The following is a 14498-nucleotide window of genomic DNA, read 5'->3' as shown; positions in this document are numbered from 1 at the left end:
TCATTTATTATGTTTTTAAGAAATAAAATTTCTAGGAACATTTGATTGTATAACTTTAGTAAAATTCATTTTAACATTGAGTATAGATCCGATAAGGAGCTACCTCGCTTCTCATGATATGACCTCTACTCTTTTATATATGAAGATGAAAGCTCTAATCAGTAATACATTGTCAACTTTACTGAAATCGCAGAATTTTTATGTATAATTAACTTTGTGAACGATATTAATTTATATCTTCAAATTGAAGCATTATCTGATTATTATTTGTTCAATTGTGAAAGACGCACATATTTTAAAACGTATATTTATATATTGAATATTTTTTTATACGTATATATTTATAAAAATTTAAGGTCATTTTATTTTGGTGTATGATTCAAATAAACTTCAACTTAACACGTCAACCATAAATTTAAAAAAATTTTTTACTTTTTATTCTTAAATAATCATGTTTACAAATAATAAAATTGTTCATGTATCAATTTTAGAAATAATTAAATTACATTTTCTCTCTTTTGTATATGGATTGTATTTAATAGTGAAAAGATTTCTTAAATGGATCTGGAATCCTAAAAAGTTTTTCATGATGCAACAGCGAGATAAACCCCCACCTTGTTTGATAGATAATAACTTAGGAATTCATTCTTATATAAAAATCAAGGTACGTATATAAAATAATTCAATAATATAACATGAAATTTCAAATTTAAAAGTATTTAAAAAATATACAATAATCATCGATTTCTAATAATTTTTAAGAATTTAATAATCTGATACATACATTAGATTTCGATCGTGATTATGACATCTTTTAATAAATATTGAAAATAATTATGTTAATTGTTCTTAAATTTGAAGAAGAATTCAATTTGTATGTTTTTATTATCATTTAATATCACTTTTATTATAAATTTTTTTATTATTCACACTTATTAATATAAATTTAAAATTTATTCGAAAAATTAAATTTAATAAATAAAATTTAATTTAATAGTATTTAAGATATTATTGTATAATGATTGAATAATAAAATAATATAATAGAAAAAAAATTTTTTATAATTTAAAAAATTTTTATTTTTTTCTATAGAATGTAAAATTTCATTATGTAGAAGCTGGAAATAAAAATGAATCACTTATATTACTTTTACATGGATTTCCTGACTTTTGGTTATCTTGGAGAAAACAAATACCATGTCTTGCTAAACATTATAGGTATAATTCATATTTTTCAATATTTTTAACAAAATTATAAAATTATTTTTGTATAGATTTCTTTTTTTTTTTTATTTATTCAGAGTAATTGCAATAGATTTAAAAGGATTTGGAGACAGTGATAAACCAGCAGCTAAAAGTTGTTATAAAATTCAAGTCTTAATTGAAGAATTAAAACAAATTATTTTAACTTTTGGAGTAAAACAATGTAGTATAATTGGTCATGATTTAGGAGGACTTTTAGGATGGTATATAATAGCCTTATATGGAGATATGATTGATAAATTTGTTGCAGTTTCATGTCCACATCCTAATTTTTATTGGAATAGAAGACTAGGAGATTCTATTTTTGATTTGAAGTAAATTTATTAGATGCTTAAGCTTTTTAGAAAATAATATATATATATATATATAATAAATATATTTATTTATATTATTTATATTATTGTCTAGATGGATACATTTTAGTAGATTACCATTTTTTCCTGAGATTGATGCTCTTAAAGAAGATTTATCAATTATAAATGATGCATTTCAACATCTTCAATTAAATAATACAAATACTGAGAAAGATTATGTAGAAGCATACAAATATGCATTTAGTAGAAAAGGTGAATAAACATTGAAAGTTTGACACTAATCTATTATTTATATATATATAATTTAATTTAATATATATATAATTGTATGCATTGTATATAATATATATGCATAAAAGATAAGATTAAAATAATTAATTACAGAGGATTGGACTGGGGCTATTAATTATTATAGAAATCTTCCTTTTATAAAACTTAATACAGATTCTTGTGATCAAATTTCTACTCAAACTTTGCTTATAATTGGAAATATAGATCCAATTGTAACAATAGAAAATATTGTACAAAGTTCTGAATATATTGAAAAATGTAATGTAAAAGTAATATCAGGAGCACAACATTTTCCACATCAACAAAAGCCAGATATAGTAAATGAAGCAATTTTAAAATTTTTTATGGGTAAGCAATTTAATAAATATTTATATATACTATATTATATAATAACTAGATGTATTTTAGGAACAACAACTCATATAGAAAAAGCATCATCTAAGAATATTATGTCTTCATGGCTTGAACCTTTTAGTAAAACTGTCAAGTATGGTAATCATATGTTTGATGCTGTTCATAAAAAAACTAATGATGTAGTTAGTGTTTTACCAAGTAAAATACTTTATTTAGGTCAAACTACAAATTAAATTATATTTTTTTTATTTTCATCAAAATATAAAACCCACCAAAATTTCAAATTCTTTTTCTTTTTTTATATTTTATATTATACATATATATATATATTTATATTTATATTTTTCAAAAAAATAATATTTAATTATTTTTCATTAAAACAAATCTAATTTTTTATTACTGAAAAGAAGACAATTTAATTTAATTAATAAAATATTTGTGTAATTGACTACAAAGTACTCTAATGAACGAATTTTATTTTAATGAAAGTTTGAATACATAAATATAAAAAAGACTGACTTATTATAGTTATGTCTCTTATCAATATCTAATATTATTTTTATATATGTACATTTTATAAATAAAAATTTTAGACAAAATTTATTTTTTTAATAAATAAATGTATATATATTGTTTATTTAATATTAAAATATATATATTTTAAATATAATATTAAATAAAATAAAGATCTCTCTTTCTAAAATAAAGCAAATACTATATTATAAAGCTAATATAAAAAAATAAAACATGTATTTAAATTCATACAATAGTTTTTATTATGCTAATAAAAATTTTGTTAACAATATTTATTATATTAATATATAATATTATATATGTGTATTTATTGAATTAATAGAATGTAAAAATAAATTATATAAAAATATTATATATTTATTATAATTACAAACATTATTTTTTAAATATTAAATTTATTATTATTTAAAATATAATCTTTTAATATTATATTAAAAACGATTAAATGATTTAAATATTTTATATACATATGTATATCAAAAAATTTTTGTTTTACGATATAATTGTTTACGATCATATCAATTACAAATCAGGATTTGTTTCGTTATTCTATTGCTTTTTTTTTGAGTTTTAAATAAATATTATTTTATTGCATTTTTTCCACTTCGTTTCCTATGAAGACCGATAATTATATTGTTATTTAAAAAAATAGAGGAATAAGATAATAATTAAAATCGTATTACTATACTAACTTTCCAAAATTTTCACTGTCTTCAATAGTTTCTGGCAATTCACAATTCATTGTTTCTGGTAAAAAGAAACATAAAAAAGCACCAAATAATAATCCACTTCCAAATATTAATGGTGGTAACCAAGGTTTAATTTTTCCCTAAAAATATGTAATTCGCAATATAAAATTATTATATTATACACATAAATTATATGTAAATACAAATTTTAATATATTAGACGAAAAAAATATAACCATTGTAGCGATATATGGTGCAATCATGCTTCCAGTCCTTGCACAAACACTTCCTAGACCAATACCAATATTTCTGATTACAGTTGGAAATACTTCACTACTATATAAATATACAGTTGGAAAACTGAGTGACATCCCCGCAAGGCCTAATATAGTTAAAAATATTGTAAAACGTGAATTTGACATCACAATTAACAAAAGCAAACTTGCAGCAGATAGAAGATTTGCACTTATTAAAATTTTTAAACGTGATACACGTGATATTAGAAACAACACTAATATAGTTCCAGGTAATTCAATAGCAGCTGAAAATAATAAATCAAATTTTAAATACATATTCTCTCTTTTTTAAATAAAAATGCATATTATATAAATTTACCTGATACAGCAACATTTATAAAAATATTACCATCAATATAACCCATATATTGTGCTAATCCAAAGAAACAATTACCACACATAAACCAATTAATACATATAAAAATAGTTTTTAATCTTAAATTTGGAGTTCTAAATAAATGTGTAATATTATATTTTTCTTCATTTTGTTTATAGCGAATTCCTATATTACATTCATATGTTTCAATTGCTGTTTTAACATTCTCTATTGGTATTTTATTTCTACCAGCTGCTTTAATTAAAATTTGTTCTGCTTTTGATAATTTGCCAACAGCAAATAACCATCTTGGTGATTCAGGTATAATCCTACAATATAGAAAAATCTATCTAAAATTTATTTCAGTTTAATTAAAAATAAATGTATTAAAAAAGTTTATAAGTTAATAATTTGATTATATAAATGATATCACATACCAATAATATGATAATAAAAAAAGTGATGGTATAGAAACTGCCATTTGAAAACCATCCCATGTACGTGTTAAATATGAAATTAAAGGATTCATTAAATGACCCAATAAAAATGGTACATGAAAGAGAACTGACATAATGGAACGCCATTCTATTCCTACAATCTCCATGACTGTAATTTATTAAATAAATTTATATATTATTTTCTATTATTTATTTAATTTATCAATTACTTACGTAAAACAAAACTGACAAGCATAGTACCACCTGTAGCTATTGCAGAAATGAATTTAAATATCACAAATAATTCAAACCATGGAATAAATGCACTTATAAATCCTGTTAATGATTGTAATCCTATAGCAATCATAAGAGGTTTTTTTCTACCTATCCTGAAAATAGAAAAAAACTTCAGTTAATTGATTTTTTCAATTATATATACGTATCATAAATTTTTTTTTTTGTTCATTTTATTATAATAATATTTAACATACCGATCAGCCATTATACTAAAGACTAAATTACCAATAAGTACTCCAAACATTATACAAGACTGTACAACATTTGTCAATTGTTCTCTATCACAGACTAAATCCCACTAAAAATTTATAATATAAGTAATAATTCATTTGTTTAAAATATAATGAATTAAATTAAATTTACTTGAGTTATAATGCTCTCTTTAAATATACGCTTGTCATATTTAAAAGTTGTACATTTTTCCATAGTACCATTTCCTACATCTACGTAACATTTCATTATTGTAGATTCATTGGTTTTTGATATTGGTGCAGCACATGAAAAATTAGTTGGAGGTGCAAGAAATAGAATAGAAAGTTGATGCCAAGCAACCGGAAATTTTACTAGAGACAATGCCACAGCAATAACAATATGCCATGGGCCCATCACACCCATTGCATTTTGTATTACATCTAGTGATGCATGTTCTGAAAAAAATTATTCTTAATTAAATATTTACACATTACAATTATCTTAATATAAAACATATTTATTATTTTAGTAACAATGATATTAAAAAATATTATGATAAAAATAATTAAATTGAATATATTATTATCATTTATAATTTAGCGCCAATGATTACTTTATTATCGACAGATGGAAAAGATTTCTATATTATTAATATTATTTTTGTATTTTTAATTTAAAAAAAATGTTTTATGAAATATTATTTTTTTTTATTAAAAAATATAATTTGTATTATGAAATTATATTAATGAAAAATTAATGTCATCTAACATATAATAATATATAATACGAAAATTATTATATATATATCAAATTATAAACTTAAATTCCATTATTCTATTTATCAATATTATTAAAAAATCATTATTCGATGAATAAATATTATCTTTCATAACTGAATAATTACATACAATTTTCAAGTAAATGATACTTTTATATGATATATATATTACTCAAATTACCGTAATGTAATCATACAATCCTAAACAGATTTATATGAATTAATAAAATGTTTAGAAAGAAAAAAAATATATATGCATTTTTCTATATTGTATTATTATTATTATAAGTAATTTTAAGTAAATGATTTTAAACAATTTAGAATTATATAAAAAAATATATTATTTTTATATATGTTTATATGTATATTTAATTATCTTAATTAATTTAAAAATTTAGATAATAGATTAATAGATCATAAATAAATCATTTATAATTACAAAATTTTATGATATAATTACATATATATATTTTCCGAGAAAGATATAAATTATTAAATACATAATTTTCTGTAAAAATACTAAATAAATATAAACATATAAAACTAAAAATATCATCAATGATCAAATTTAAAAAAATAACATAAAAATCAAAAACTTAATGTGCTAAAATAAAAAAATTTTTTAATTTATATGCAAAACAAATTTTTTTCTTAATTTATTATATTTTATAAAATAAAAAATATATAATTTATATATATAAAAAAATAAATTATATTACAATTGTAAATGTATTATAGAAATAATAATTTACCAAAATTTAAAATAAATGTATTAAAAAATATTATTTTAATTTTAAAACATATTTAATTATAATTTATTATTGATCATTATATGATATTAATTTATTACTTAAATTATTACTTTGATGAGTTTAAATAATGTACGTACTTTTCGAAAATAAGTAATTATTTAATGTATATGTAAAAATTGTTTCTTGTGTAAAAATTTTACTAAAAACATTTTAACTGATTTTTTAATTTTTTAGATTTAGCATATATAATAAATTTCAATTGTTTTCACGTTCTTTTGATGATGCAATTAAAGATGCGCGAATTATACCACAAATTGAATGTATATTTAGATTGAGTCGTATTTGAAATACTAACATGAATAAATGTAGAACGATGCCAGATATAATATATCGACTTACCTTTCATCGCTTTTTCGAGCATCGTATTTAAAAACTTTTGTTGAAAAATTTTATTTTCGTCTATGAAATTTCTAATGCTGCACAATATTGCGCGTGCACGAATGTTTGAAAGTCTCAATTTCTGTTGAAAGACTTGAGCAAACTGCAAAGATCTCCAATATTCTTTATCTGTTTTATCGATGTAGATCATAAATGAAATTTTGCTTGTGATATAATTAAGAAATATCTACCTTATCGATATTTATTTATTTTATAATGTATAATGATGCGATAATATTTTGTTAATTGTTTACAGTTTACAGGGCTATATTATTTGTATTTTTCTGCCTATTATCTTTGAACAATTTAGAAGAAAATATTTATATATATATATATTTATCACAAAATAAATATATATAAATAGATATATATTATAAATAAATATGTAATTAAATATATATTTATACTTAGATTTAATTCCAAAAATTAATGAGAATAATTGAGTTTGTAAAGCATAAATTAACAAATTAATAAACAAATTTATAATAAAACAGGATATTTTAATTTGTTTTAATATAATAAAAAATAATTATAATATAAATTATAATTATTTTTATATTTTTATATAAACCATAAAAAATATTAATCAAATAAATTATAAAATAGTACAATAAAATCTTAATAGGTATTGAAAAATATATTTTAAATATTAAAATTCGTATTAACGAATAATTAATCAATTATATGAAATAAAAAAAAAATTTATCGTTCATTTCTATCATATATTGATAAACAAATTTCCTTAAAAATTTTTAAGATTGCTATTAAAGCTTCATTGTATTTTTAAATTATAAATAAATATTTATTTTTCAAATGCAAATGAGCTAAGTATTTTACTTGAAGTTCGTTTTGATTTATTGCTTTCTTCATTTTCGGGACTTAATTTTCTTTTTTTTGATTCTGAAGATATCAAAATATTATTATTTTGTGAATTTTCATTTTTGTCTTTGTACTTTGCTAATGCATATTTTGTCAAATCCGCAGGACTTAAATCGGGAAATTCTTCCTGTAAATTTTTTTTATTTTTAGCATACCAACTAATAAATGTTTCTTTTTTTACTACATCTTTTATCTCTTTTGTCTTCAACTTTGAAGAAACTGATGATAAAGTTAACTTTTGTATCTTTTGTGGAGCTATATCTAAACCAGCTAATCCTATTTAAATGTTAAAAATAGAATTTAATTCAATGAATATTGTAAATACAATTGAAATAGAGAGGAATTTTTTCCTTTTTTTTTATTCTAATAATAATACCTTTTGTTGCTGGAGAATTTCCGCTTTTTAAAAAAGGATTATTTCTTTTTATTGATAATGCTTCAGTCATAGATAATGGTTTAATTTCTATATCTGGTTTTTTTGTAATATTTAATGAAAGTTCTTCAACATCATTATCTATCAGTGATTCATCATCACTTTTGTTAATATTTTCATCATTGTTATCTCTATTTTCTATATTCTTTTCCTTTTCTTCTTCTTTTATATCAGCAATTGACTCCAATTTATTAGATAACGCTATTCGATTTATTCTTCGTGCATATTTTATTGCTAATTCTATAACTTTTTCCGAAGCAATTTGTTCACATAATTCTACCGCTCGATAATCCAAATTATTTCGACAAGCAAGCTAATTAAATGAAATGAATGAATATATATATTATATAATTATAGTTATAACTATATATGTAGTTATAATATAAATAAATAATATAAATATATAAATATATAATATACAATATAAATAAATTTAATGAATCAAATAGATATACCGCAATAAGAGACAACACTGCTTCATTCTCTTCTAAAGGATTAGCTCCTAATTTCCATAATCTTAATTCTTTCTCCGTTTTTTCACTTTCAAGTTCACAAAGTGGAAGATATAAAGATATTTCTGTGATTACTGGACGAGGTGTAGTAGGAGGATAATGACTTCCTTTGCATAAAACACAGCGAGCGATATTTTGTGATTCGCTTATTCCAATTATAAAATAATGATCTGCTTTACCTTTAGACTATTTTAAAATTATTAATGCAATATAAAATATTATTAAATATATTTATTACCTGGTCATTCATATCACTAGCTACTTTCCATAAAGAAGATTTTTTACTATATACTTTAATAATATCATCAGCATCCATTATTACAGGAGATCCAAGATCAGTAATTCCTAACCACATTAATTCTGATGATGGTGATAATGGAAGACTTAGTGTTCTACTATATAAATTTAGTCTTTGAATTTGAATTAATAGTAAATTCATACATTGATCTCCTGATATCCCTATTTATTTAAATATCATTTAAATATCATTAGTAGCTTGTTATAAAAATAAAAATAACTGTAAAATATAAAATAAATACCTATTCCATTATGATAGGCAAGTACTAAATTATTTTTAAATCCATTCATTGCTACTACAGGACCTGGCAAAGCAACGATTTCACGTTGCGTACCGCCTACAGTAAAAATTCTTAAATATCTTCTAGATGTTGAAAGAGCTACAAAATTATCACCAGCTGCAATGCAATGCCCTTCTTCACCTTCGGGTAGATCTAAAAACCATTCTTTATTTCCTGAACCCCAACCTATTTTTTAATTGATTATTATTTTAATTATATTAATTTAAAATAAAATTTACAATAATTATAAATGTATTAACCTTGTAGTGCTATTACAACAAGTTTACTACGGATATCATTACTTAATGGACAATTTAATGCAAATGCTTGTGATGATAAAGCAGCTATTGTATGTCTTAAATAGTTATTAATATGCATACTACGATGAATTGTTACATCATGAAATTCTACTTCAATACTAGATTCTTCTCCATCTTCAGAAGTAAAACATCTTACCATTCCTATGTCATTCCATACCTTGAATTAACATTCATTTGAATTACATTTTAATTAGATTATAAAATTGATATATAATATATAATATTATATCAAAAGAAATTTTACCATAAAACGAGATAATAAATGTACTGGAGATGAACCAGGTTGAAATGGTGATTGTAAATGAATTTCAGGTATAAAAGCATTTGTATCATGTTTAGATTTTTCAGACAATACATCAGAATGACTTTTTTGATCATCATCAAGCTCCACTAATGCTTTAATTTTATTTAGAGATATAACATTTTCTCCATCATCATCTTCTTCTTCTTCTAAGATATTAACATTACTATCTTTGACATCTCCATTTGTTTCTAAATATACTTCATTACTGGTTGCTTTATCAGAAATTATCTAAATATATAAAAATAATAATTTATCTCCAAATTTATTAAATAATATGTGTCTTATATATATATACCTACAATATCAATACATCCTAATTGACCTAAAGAATCACAAAATGCAATTTCATCCGATTTATCAATATTCCAAGATAATGCAGTAATTTTAGCATTTTGTTGATGTTCAATATAACCAATTAATTCTTTATTTTCTACATTCCAAACAATTATTTCTCCATATATTGAACTAGCAGCTAATAATGTGCCACATTCAGAAAATTTACATATATTAATTTCCTATAGTAAAAATAATATTATAGAATATATATGTGTATATATATATACATATAAATGCCTTGCTAATATATTATAGTATATTTATAGAAAAAACATACAGTTTTTATATTAATACATTTTAAACGAAATAACTCCTTCCAAGAAGATCTTTCAATTATAACTACATCTTTTACATTAGGATATGCAAGATAATTTCCATTCTTTGGATGAAATGAGGGTACACCATATATTTTAGCTGTAAAAAATGAGTTACATTTCGGTATAACATTAGCCCAAATATTTACAACACATTTTTCTTTAATATTCCATACTCGTATTGAACCATCTGCACTTGATGATGCCTATATAAATTAAATATTATAAGGAACATTATAATATAAAAACAAGTTAATATCATATATTAAAAAATAAAGTATATCTTACTATAAATTCTTCTTTTGGATCTAAAGATAAACCTAATATAGGAGCTTCATGACCTATTAATTCTATATTATCTGATGTATTAATATCAGTTACTTGTATTCTCATATCACTATATAATATAATATGTATTAAATATTAATGTGATTATATCAATTAAAAATTATTAAAATATCATATGCATATTTTACATACCATCCTCCTGATACTATAATGTTACTGTTTTTTGTTGTTGCTAATGCTGAAACTGGTGCTGAAAATCTAGTAATTATACCATCTTTTTCAAGATCTGGATAATTAAGAATTTGAATTGTATTATTATCATTGCCAACAAATATTTTCCCATTCTAAAATTATATTAAAATATTTATAAAAAATATTTGAGAATTTATAAATATTATTAAGTTTATAAACATTATTAAGTATATAAACAAGAATTTTATAATTAACTATTTATACTTTTGATATGACTGATATAGCTTGTTCTGAAACACAGCTTGCATTTGGATCATCATCCATTAGATTCAACCAAGATCGAACATCTCCATCAGATCCACAAGTAATAAGCCCTCTTCTACAAATATATTATTAATTGTTTATTTTTTAATTATGTTTTATTTTCTCTTTTGTTCTATAATGTTCTATAATGTTTTCTAATCATTCTTTTTATATATTTAAAAAAATGTCAACAAAGAAAATGTATCTATTATTATATCTGTATTTCATACATAATAAAAAATATTTATATCAAAATTATTAACAAAAATCATTACAAACAAATATGGAAAAATATTTATGTATATTTATGTATATCTTTACTTACTTTTCACCAGAAAAATAACATACGTCCGTATGCCCCTCTGGATGTGCATAACGCATAGGTTTTTTTACTAATGGCATTTTTTTTAATAAATTAATTAATAATTTTATATGATTAAATATAATGTATTAGTTCATTAAATCTTTCATATAAATACGATCTTTTATACCCGTATTTTGGCGCGCATTTTCGAGTCTTATAGACATATTATAGATCCTTAATCAGAAATATTATAGATATGTACGTTAAATATTTGTCAAACTTCTCTCTCTCTCTCTCTCTCTCTCTCTCTCTCTCACCTTTCTAATTTTAATTTTTTAATTTTAAATATATATATATAATATTATATAAAATTATAAAATTAGTTTTTAATAACCTTTAGCATTTTAATATTTCATAGATCTAATATAAGATGAACCTTTATTTATTATTATAATATTTACATATATATTAGATATTAATATATATATTTACATATATAATAAATTTTTAAAAAATGAAGAATCATATATAAAATAATGTAAAAATATATGTATATTTGACAGAAATATATTTTGATAAAAATATTAATGAATCTAGGGAATTTTTTAATATCAATGCATCAGTCTGGAATATGTATTGAAATACTGTTTCTGCTCCTATATTCCGCACGTTTGATAGCAGACGCAGCCTTTTCTAGGGTGGCCTATGTGCAACGAGGAGTTTGTAAATTTCGTCATTATAAAATATAAATTTCTCTATTAGAATGACCATGATTTCAAAGGCTGCAGTGGGTATTGCTGTTGGTATAGCTGGAATATTTGTTGGATATTGCTTTTATTTTGATCAAAAGCGTCGTAGTGATCCTGATTTCAAAAAGAAATTGCGTGAACGTAAGTCTAAACTATACTGTTCTTATATTTTTATAAACTATGTCTTTTCTATTTTATTCATGACTATATAAAAAAACTCATATAATATTTAATTGTTTTAATAATAATTATTAATAAAAAATAATTATTTTTAAAAATCATATTCTTATTTTTTATTAAATTTTATAATAAATCATTTAAAATTTTTTTATTTATTTAAAAAATGAGAAATAATTGTTCAATAAAATTGATATATTGATATTATATATTAGATAGTATTGTTATTTCATAATTACAGGTAGAAAAGCAAAGAAACAAGCACAGAATGCTACTTCAAAGATTCAAGATTTAAAAGATCATGAAGTTGTACAAAGATTTTTCCTACAAGAGGTTAATATTATATTTTTAATAATATAAAAAGTTAATAGTTTTGTTGTTATATCTTATATATATATATCTGTCATATTTAATGGATTTCAAAGGTACAATTAGGAGAAGAAATGCTTTCATGTGGTGATATAGAAGGAGCAGTTGAACATTTAGGAAATGCAGTTGCAGTATGTGGACAGCCAGCACAATTGTTACAAGTTCTTCAGAAAACACTGCCACCACAAATTTTTCACCTTTTATTACAACGATTGCAACCTATTAGTCAGGTATATAATTAAATATAATTTTTTAATAAAACAAAATATAAGAAAAATTTTTTTTCTCACTTATTGTTACAGAAATTATCAACACAAATTGCAATGGCTGAGGAAGATGTTGAGTAAAGTACTATACAAATTGCGTTGAATAATTCAAAATAAAATTTAACTATTAGTAGAAAATGTATGTTTTTTTTTTTTTTTGATGATGTAGACATTTGCATAACTTTAATTTGGTCAAGCTTTTTAATTATATATCTTGGTCTCCTCATCTAAACTTCCATATAATCCTTGGTAATTATATATTATCAATGAAAAACATGATTCACTTATATGCATTTAAATTATAAATGAAAGAAATTTTTGTATTAATTTCTAAATACAATCTATTTAAAAATTTTTATTAGCTATTTTTAAAATTGTGACTGCCATGATATTAAGTTATACTGCAAATAAAATGTTATTTAAAGTGGCAGCAAATACATACATATATATATAAAACACAATCTAGAAAGATCTCTAGTCACACAAGATTTTCTTTATATCTCTTTACATATATGACTACAATAAATTATTCATATTTGTTAAATGTTTCACAATTTTAAGAGAGAGCAAAAGTGAAAAAACAATTAAAGAGTAAATTAATCTTGTTCTGGAAATTAATATATTTAATCTTATAGAAGTTTCAAAATAATTTTATGTATTAATTGTTATAATATGTTAAATACTATGCTCTCTATACTTCTAAGGAATTCATGTGAAATGTGATCTTAAATAATACGTTATTTCCTAGAGACATTTATAAATAAATAAAAAAATACTATTGACTATATATTCATAATGAATATATTTTATAGAATTTGCACAAAAAAAAATTATGCAAATATGTATTCTATCTTGTGAATATAAAATTAATACCCTTATAATAGATGTATCATTATAAACATATGTACATGACATTATTTTCAACGGTACTCACTAGCATACTAAACACTTTATAATTATTTTTTGTATAAAAAATGTTCTATTCTTATATTAAACAAGAGGCAATAAGAAAGAATCTGTTTATATCTTAGTATCAAATAAAAACTGTTTTTCTTAAAAAAACTGTATCATGCAAAATAAATAAATAAATGTTATTAATAAAAAAAAAATTCATAAATCTTTTCCATAAAAATATTTTATATGAATATAATAAACTTCAATCATTAAAAAAAAGATCATATTAAATATATTATAAAAAAAAATGATAAGAAATTATTAATTATA

General features: G+C 21.2%; 4 protein-coding genes across 12 annotated transcripts; 2 read left to right on the top strand and 2 right to left on the bottom strand.

Annotated features, from left to right (window-relative positions):
- Nucleotides 1-66: 66 nt before the first annotated feature.
- Nucleotides 67-2505, top strand: LOC100863366 (epoxide hydrolase 4). 4 transcript variants are annotated; one of them, XM_086915130.1, is made up of 6 exons: nt 67-664; nt 1093-1217; nt 1301-1576; nt 1671-1828; nt 1961-2215; nt 2276-2505. In XM_086915130.1, the coding sequence occupies exons 1-6, from the start codon at nt 452-454 to the stop codon at nt 2452-2454; spliced, it is 1206 nt and encodes a 401-aa protein (XP_086771256.1). In that variant the 5' UTR covers nt 67-451; the 3' UTR covers nt 2455-2505. The 4 variants fall into 4 exon arrangements, with proteins under 4 accessions (XP_086771256.1, XP_086771255.1, XP_086771257.1 ...); XM_086915129.1 differs by having other exon boundaries at nt 161-664; nt 2294-2505; XM_086915131.1 differs by having other exon boundaries at nt 161-664; nt 2265-2505.
- Nucleotides 2506-2973: 468 nt separating this feature from the next.
- On the bottom strand, nt 2974-7260 carry LOC147656430 (organic cation transporter protein-like). 5 transcript variants are annotated; one of them, XM_086915125.1, is made up of 10 exons: nt 7142-7260; nt 6912-7053; nt 5154-5437; nt 4985-5088; nt 4728-4882; nt 4494-4662; nt 4060-4385; nt 3681-3985; nt 3448-3584; nt 2974-3367 (listed from the first exon to the last, which is right to left on the bottom strand). In XM_086915125.1, the coding sequence occupies exons 2-10, from the start codon at nt 6931-6933 to the stop codon at nt 3337-3339; spliced, it is 1533 nt and encodes a 510-aa protein (XP_086771251.1). In that variant the 5' UTR covers nt 6934-7053; nt 7142-7260; the 3' UTR covers nt 2974-3336. The 5 variants fall into 5 exon arrangements, with proteins under 5 accessions (XP_086771251.1, XP_086771249.1, XP_086771250.1 ...); XM_086915123.1 differs by having other exon boundaries at nt 6912-7198; XM_086915124.1 differs by having other exon boundaries at nt 4758-4882; nt 6912-7198.
- Nucleotides 7122-12016, bottom strand: LOC100863483 (WD repeat and HMG-box DNA-binding protein 1). 2 transcript variants are annotated; one of them, XM_086915122.1, is made up of 14 exons: nt 11901-12016; nt 11735-11801; nt 11371-11485; nt 11107-11258; nt 10915-11023; nt 10590-10832; nt 10276-10491; nt 9917-10204; nt 9613-9829; nt 9314-9538; nt 9013-9233; nt 8718-8960; nt 8206-8575; nt 7122-8105 (listed from the first exon to the last, which is right to left on the bottom strand). In XM_086915122.1, the coding sequence occupies exons 1-14, from the start codon at nt 11935-11937 to the stop codon at nt 7753-7755; spliced, it is 2856 nt and encodes a 951-aa protein (XP_086771248.1). In that variant the 5' UTR covers nt 11938-12016; the 3' UTR covers nt 7122-7752. The 2 variants fall into 2 exon arrangements, with proteins under 2 accessions (XP_086771248.1, XP_031770789.2); XM_031914929.2 differs by having other exon boundaries at nt 11735-11938.
- Nucleotides 12017-12320: 304 nt separating this feature from the next.
- Tom20 (translocase of outer membrane 20) lies at nt 12321-14383 on the top strand. The gene is made up of 4 exons (XM_003694850.4): nt 12321-12603; nt 12881-12972; nt 13065-13238; nt 13311-14383. The coding sequence occupies exons 1-4, from the start codon at nt 12477-12479 to the stop codon at nt 13353-13355; spliced, it is 438 nt and encodes a 145-aa protein (XP_003694898.1). The 5' UTR covers nt 12321-12476; the 3' UTR covers nt 13356-14383.
- The last annotated feature ends 115 nt before the right edge of the window (nt 14384-14498 follow it).

This window comes from Apis florea, unplaced genomic scaffold (genome assembly GCF_048593485.1).
Source record: "Apis florea isolate Af1SG1 unplaced genomic scaffold, ASM4859348v1 contig_3772_pilon, whole genome shotgun sequence".
Classification (NCBI taxonomy): domain Eukaryota; kingdom Metazoa; phylum Arthropoda; class Insecta; order Hymenoptera; family Apidae; genus Apis; species Apis florea.
Note: the sequence above shows the minus strand (reverse complement) of the source record. Positions and strands in the feature narration are given on the sequence as shown.

What these genes read in the sequence shown, in the direction of transcription:
- LOC100863483 (XM_086915122.1), bottom strand. Translation starts at nt 11,937, where the DNA reads ATGTCTATAAGACTCGAAAATGCGCGCCAAAATACGG. An exon ending in TGCCTATCATAATGGAATAG is followed by an intron (nt 9,234 to 9,313) that starts GTATTTATTTTA and finishes TTAAATAAATAG; the next exon opens with GGATATCAGGAGATCAATGT. An exon ending in CAGTGTTGTCTCTTATTGCG is followed by an intron (nt 8,576 to 8,717) that starts GTATATCTATTT and finishes TCATTTAATTAG; the next exon opens with CTTGCTTGTCGAAATAATTT.
- Tom20 (XM_003694850.4), top strand. Translation starts at nt 12,477, where the DNA reads ATGACCATGATTTCAAAGGCTGCAGTGGGTATTGCTGTTGGTATAGCT. An exon ending in CAAAAAGAAATTGCGTGAAC is followed by an intron (nt 12,604 to 12,880) that starts GTAAGTCTAAAC and finishes TCATAATTACAG; the next exon opens with GTAGAAAAGCAAAGAAACAA. An exon ending in GATTGCAACCTATTAGTCAG is followed by an intron (nt 13,239 to 13,310) that starts GTATATAATTAA and finishes TTATTGTTACAG; the next exon opens with AAATTATCAACACAAATTGC.
- LOC147656430 (XM_086915123.1), bottom strand. Translation starts at nt 7,101, where the DNA reads ATGATCTACATCGATAAAACAGATAAAGAATATTGGAGATCTTTGCAG. An exon ending in TTTAGTATAATGGCTGATCG is followed by an intron (nt 4,883 to 4,984) that starts GTATGTTAAATA and finishes TTCTATTTTCAG; the next exon opens with GATAGGTAGAAAAAAACCTC. An exon ending in GCTTGTCAGTTTTGTTTTAC is followed by an intron (nt 4,663 to 4,727) that starts GTAAGTAATTGA and finishes AATAAATTACAG; the next exon opens with TCATGGAGATTGTAGGAATA.
- LOC100863366 (XM_086915128.1), top strand. Translation starts at nt 452, where the DNA reads ATGTTTACAAATAATAAAATTGTTCATGTATCAATTTTAGAAATAATT. An exon ending in GATTCTATTTTTGATTTGAA is followed by an intron (nt 1,577 to 1,670) that starts GTAAATTTATTA and finishes ATTATTGTCTAG; the next exon opens with ATGGATACATTTTAGTAGAT. An exon ending in ATATGCATTTAGTAGAAAAG is followed by an intron (nt 1,829 to 1,960) that starts GTGAATAAACAT and finishes AATTAATTACAG; the next exon opens with AGGATTGGACTGGGGCTATT.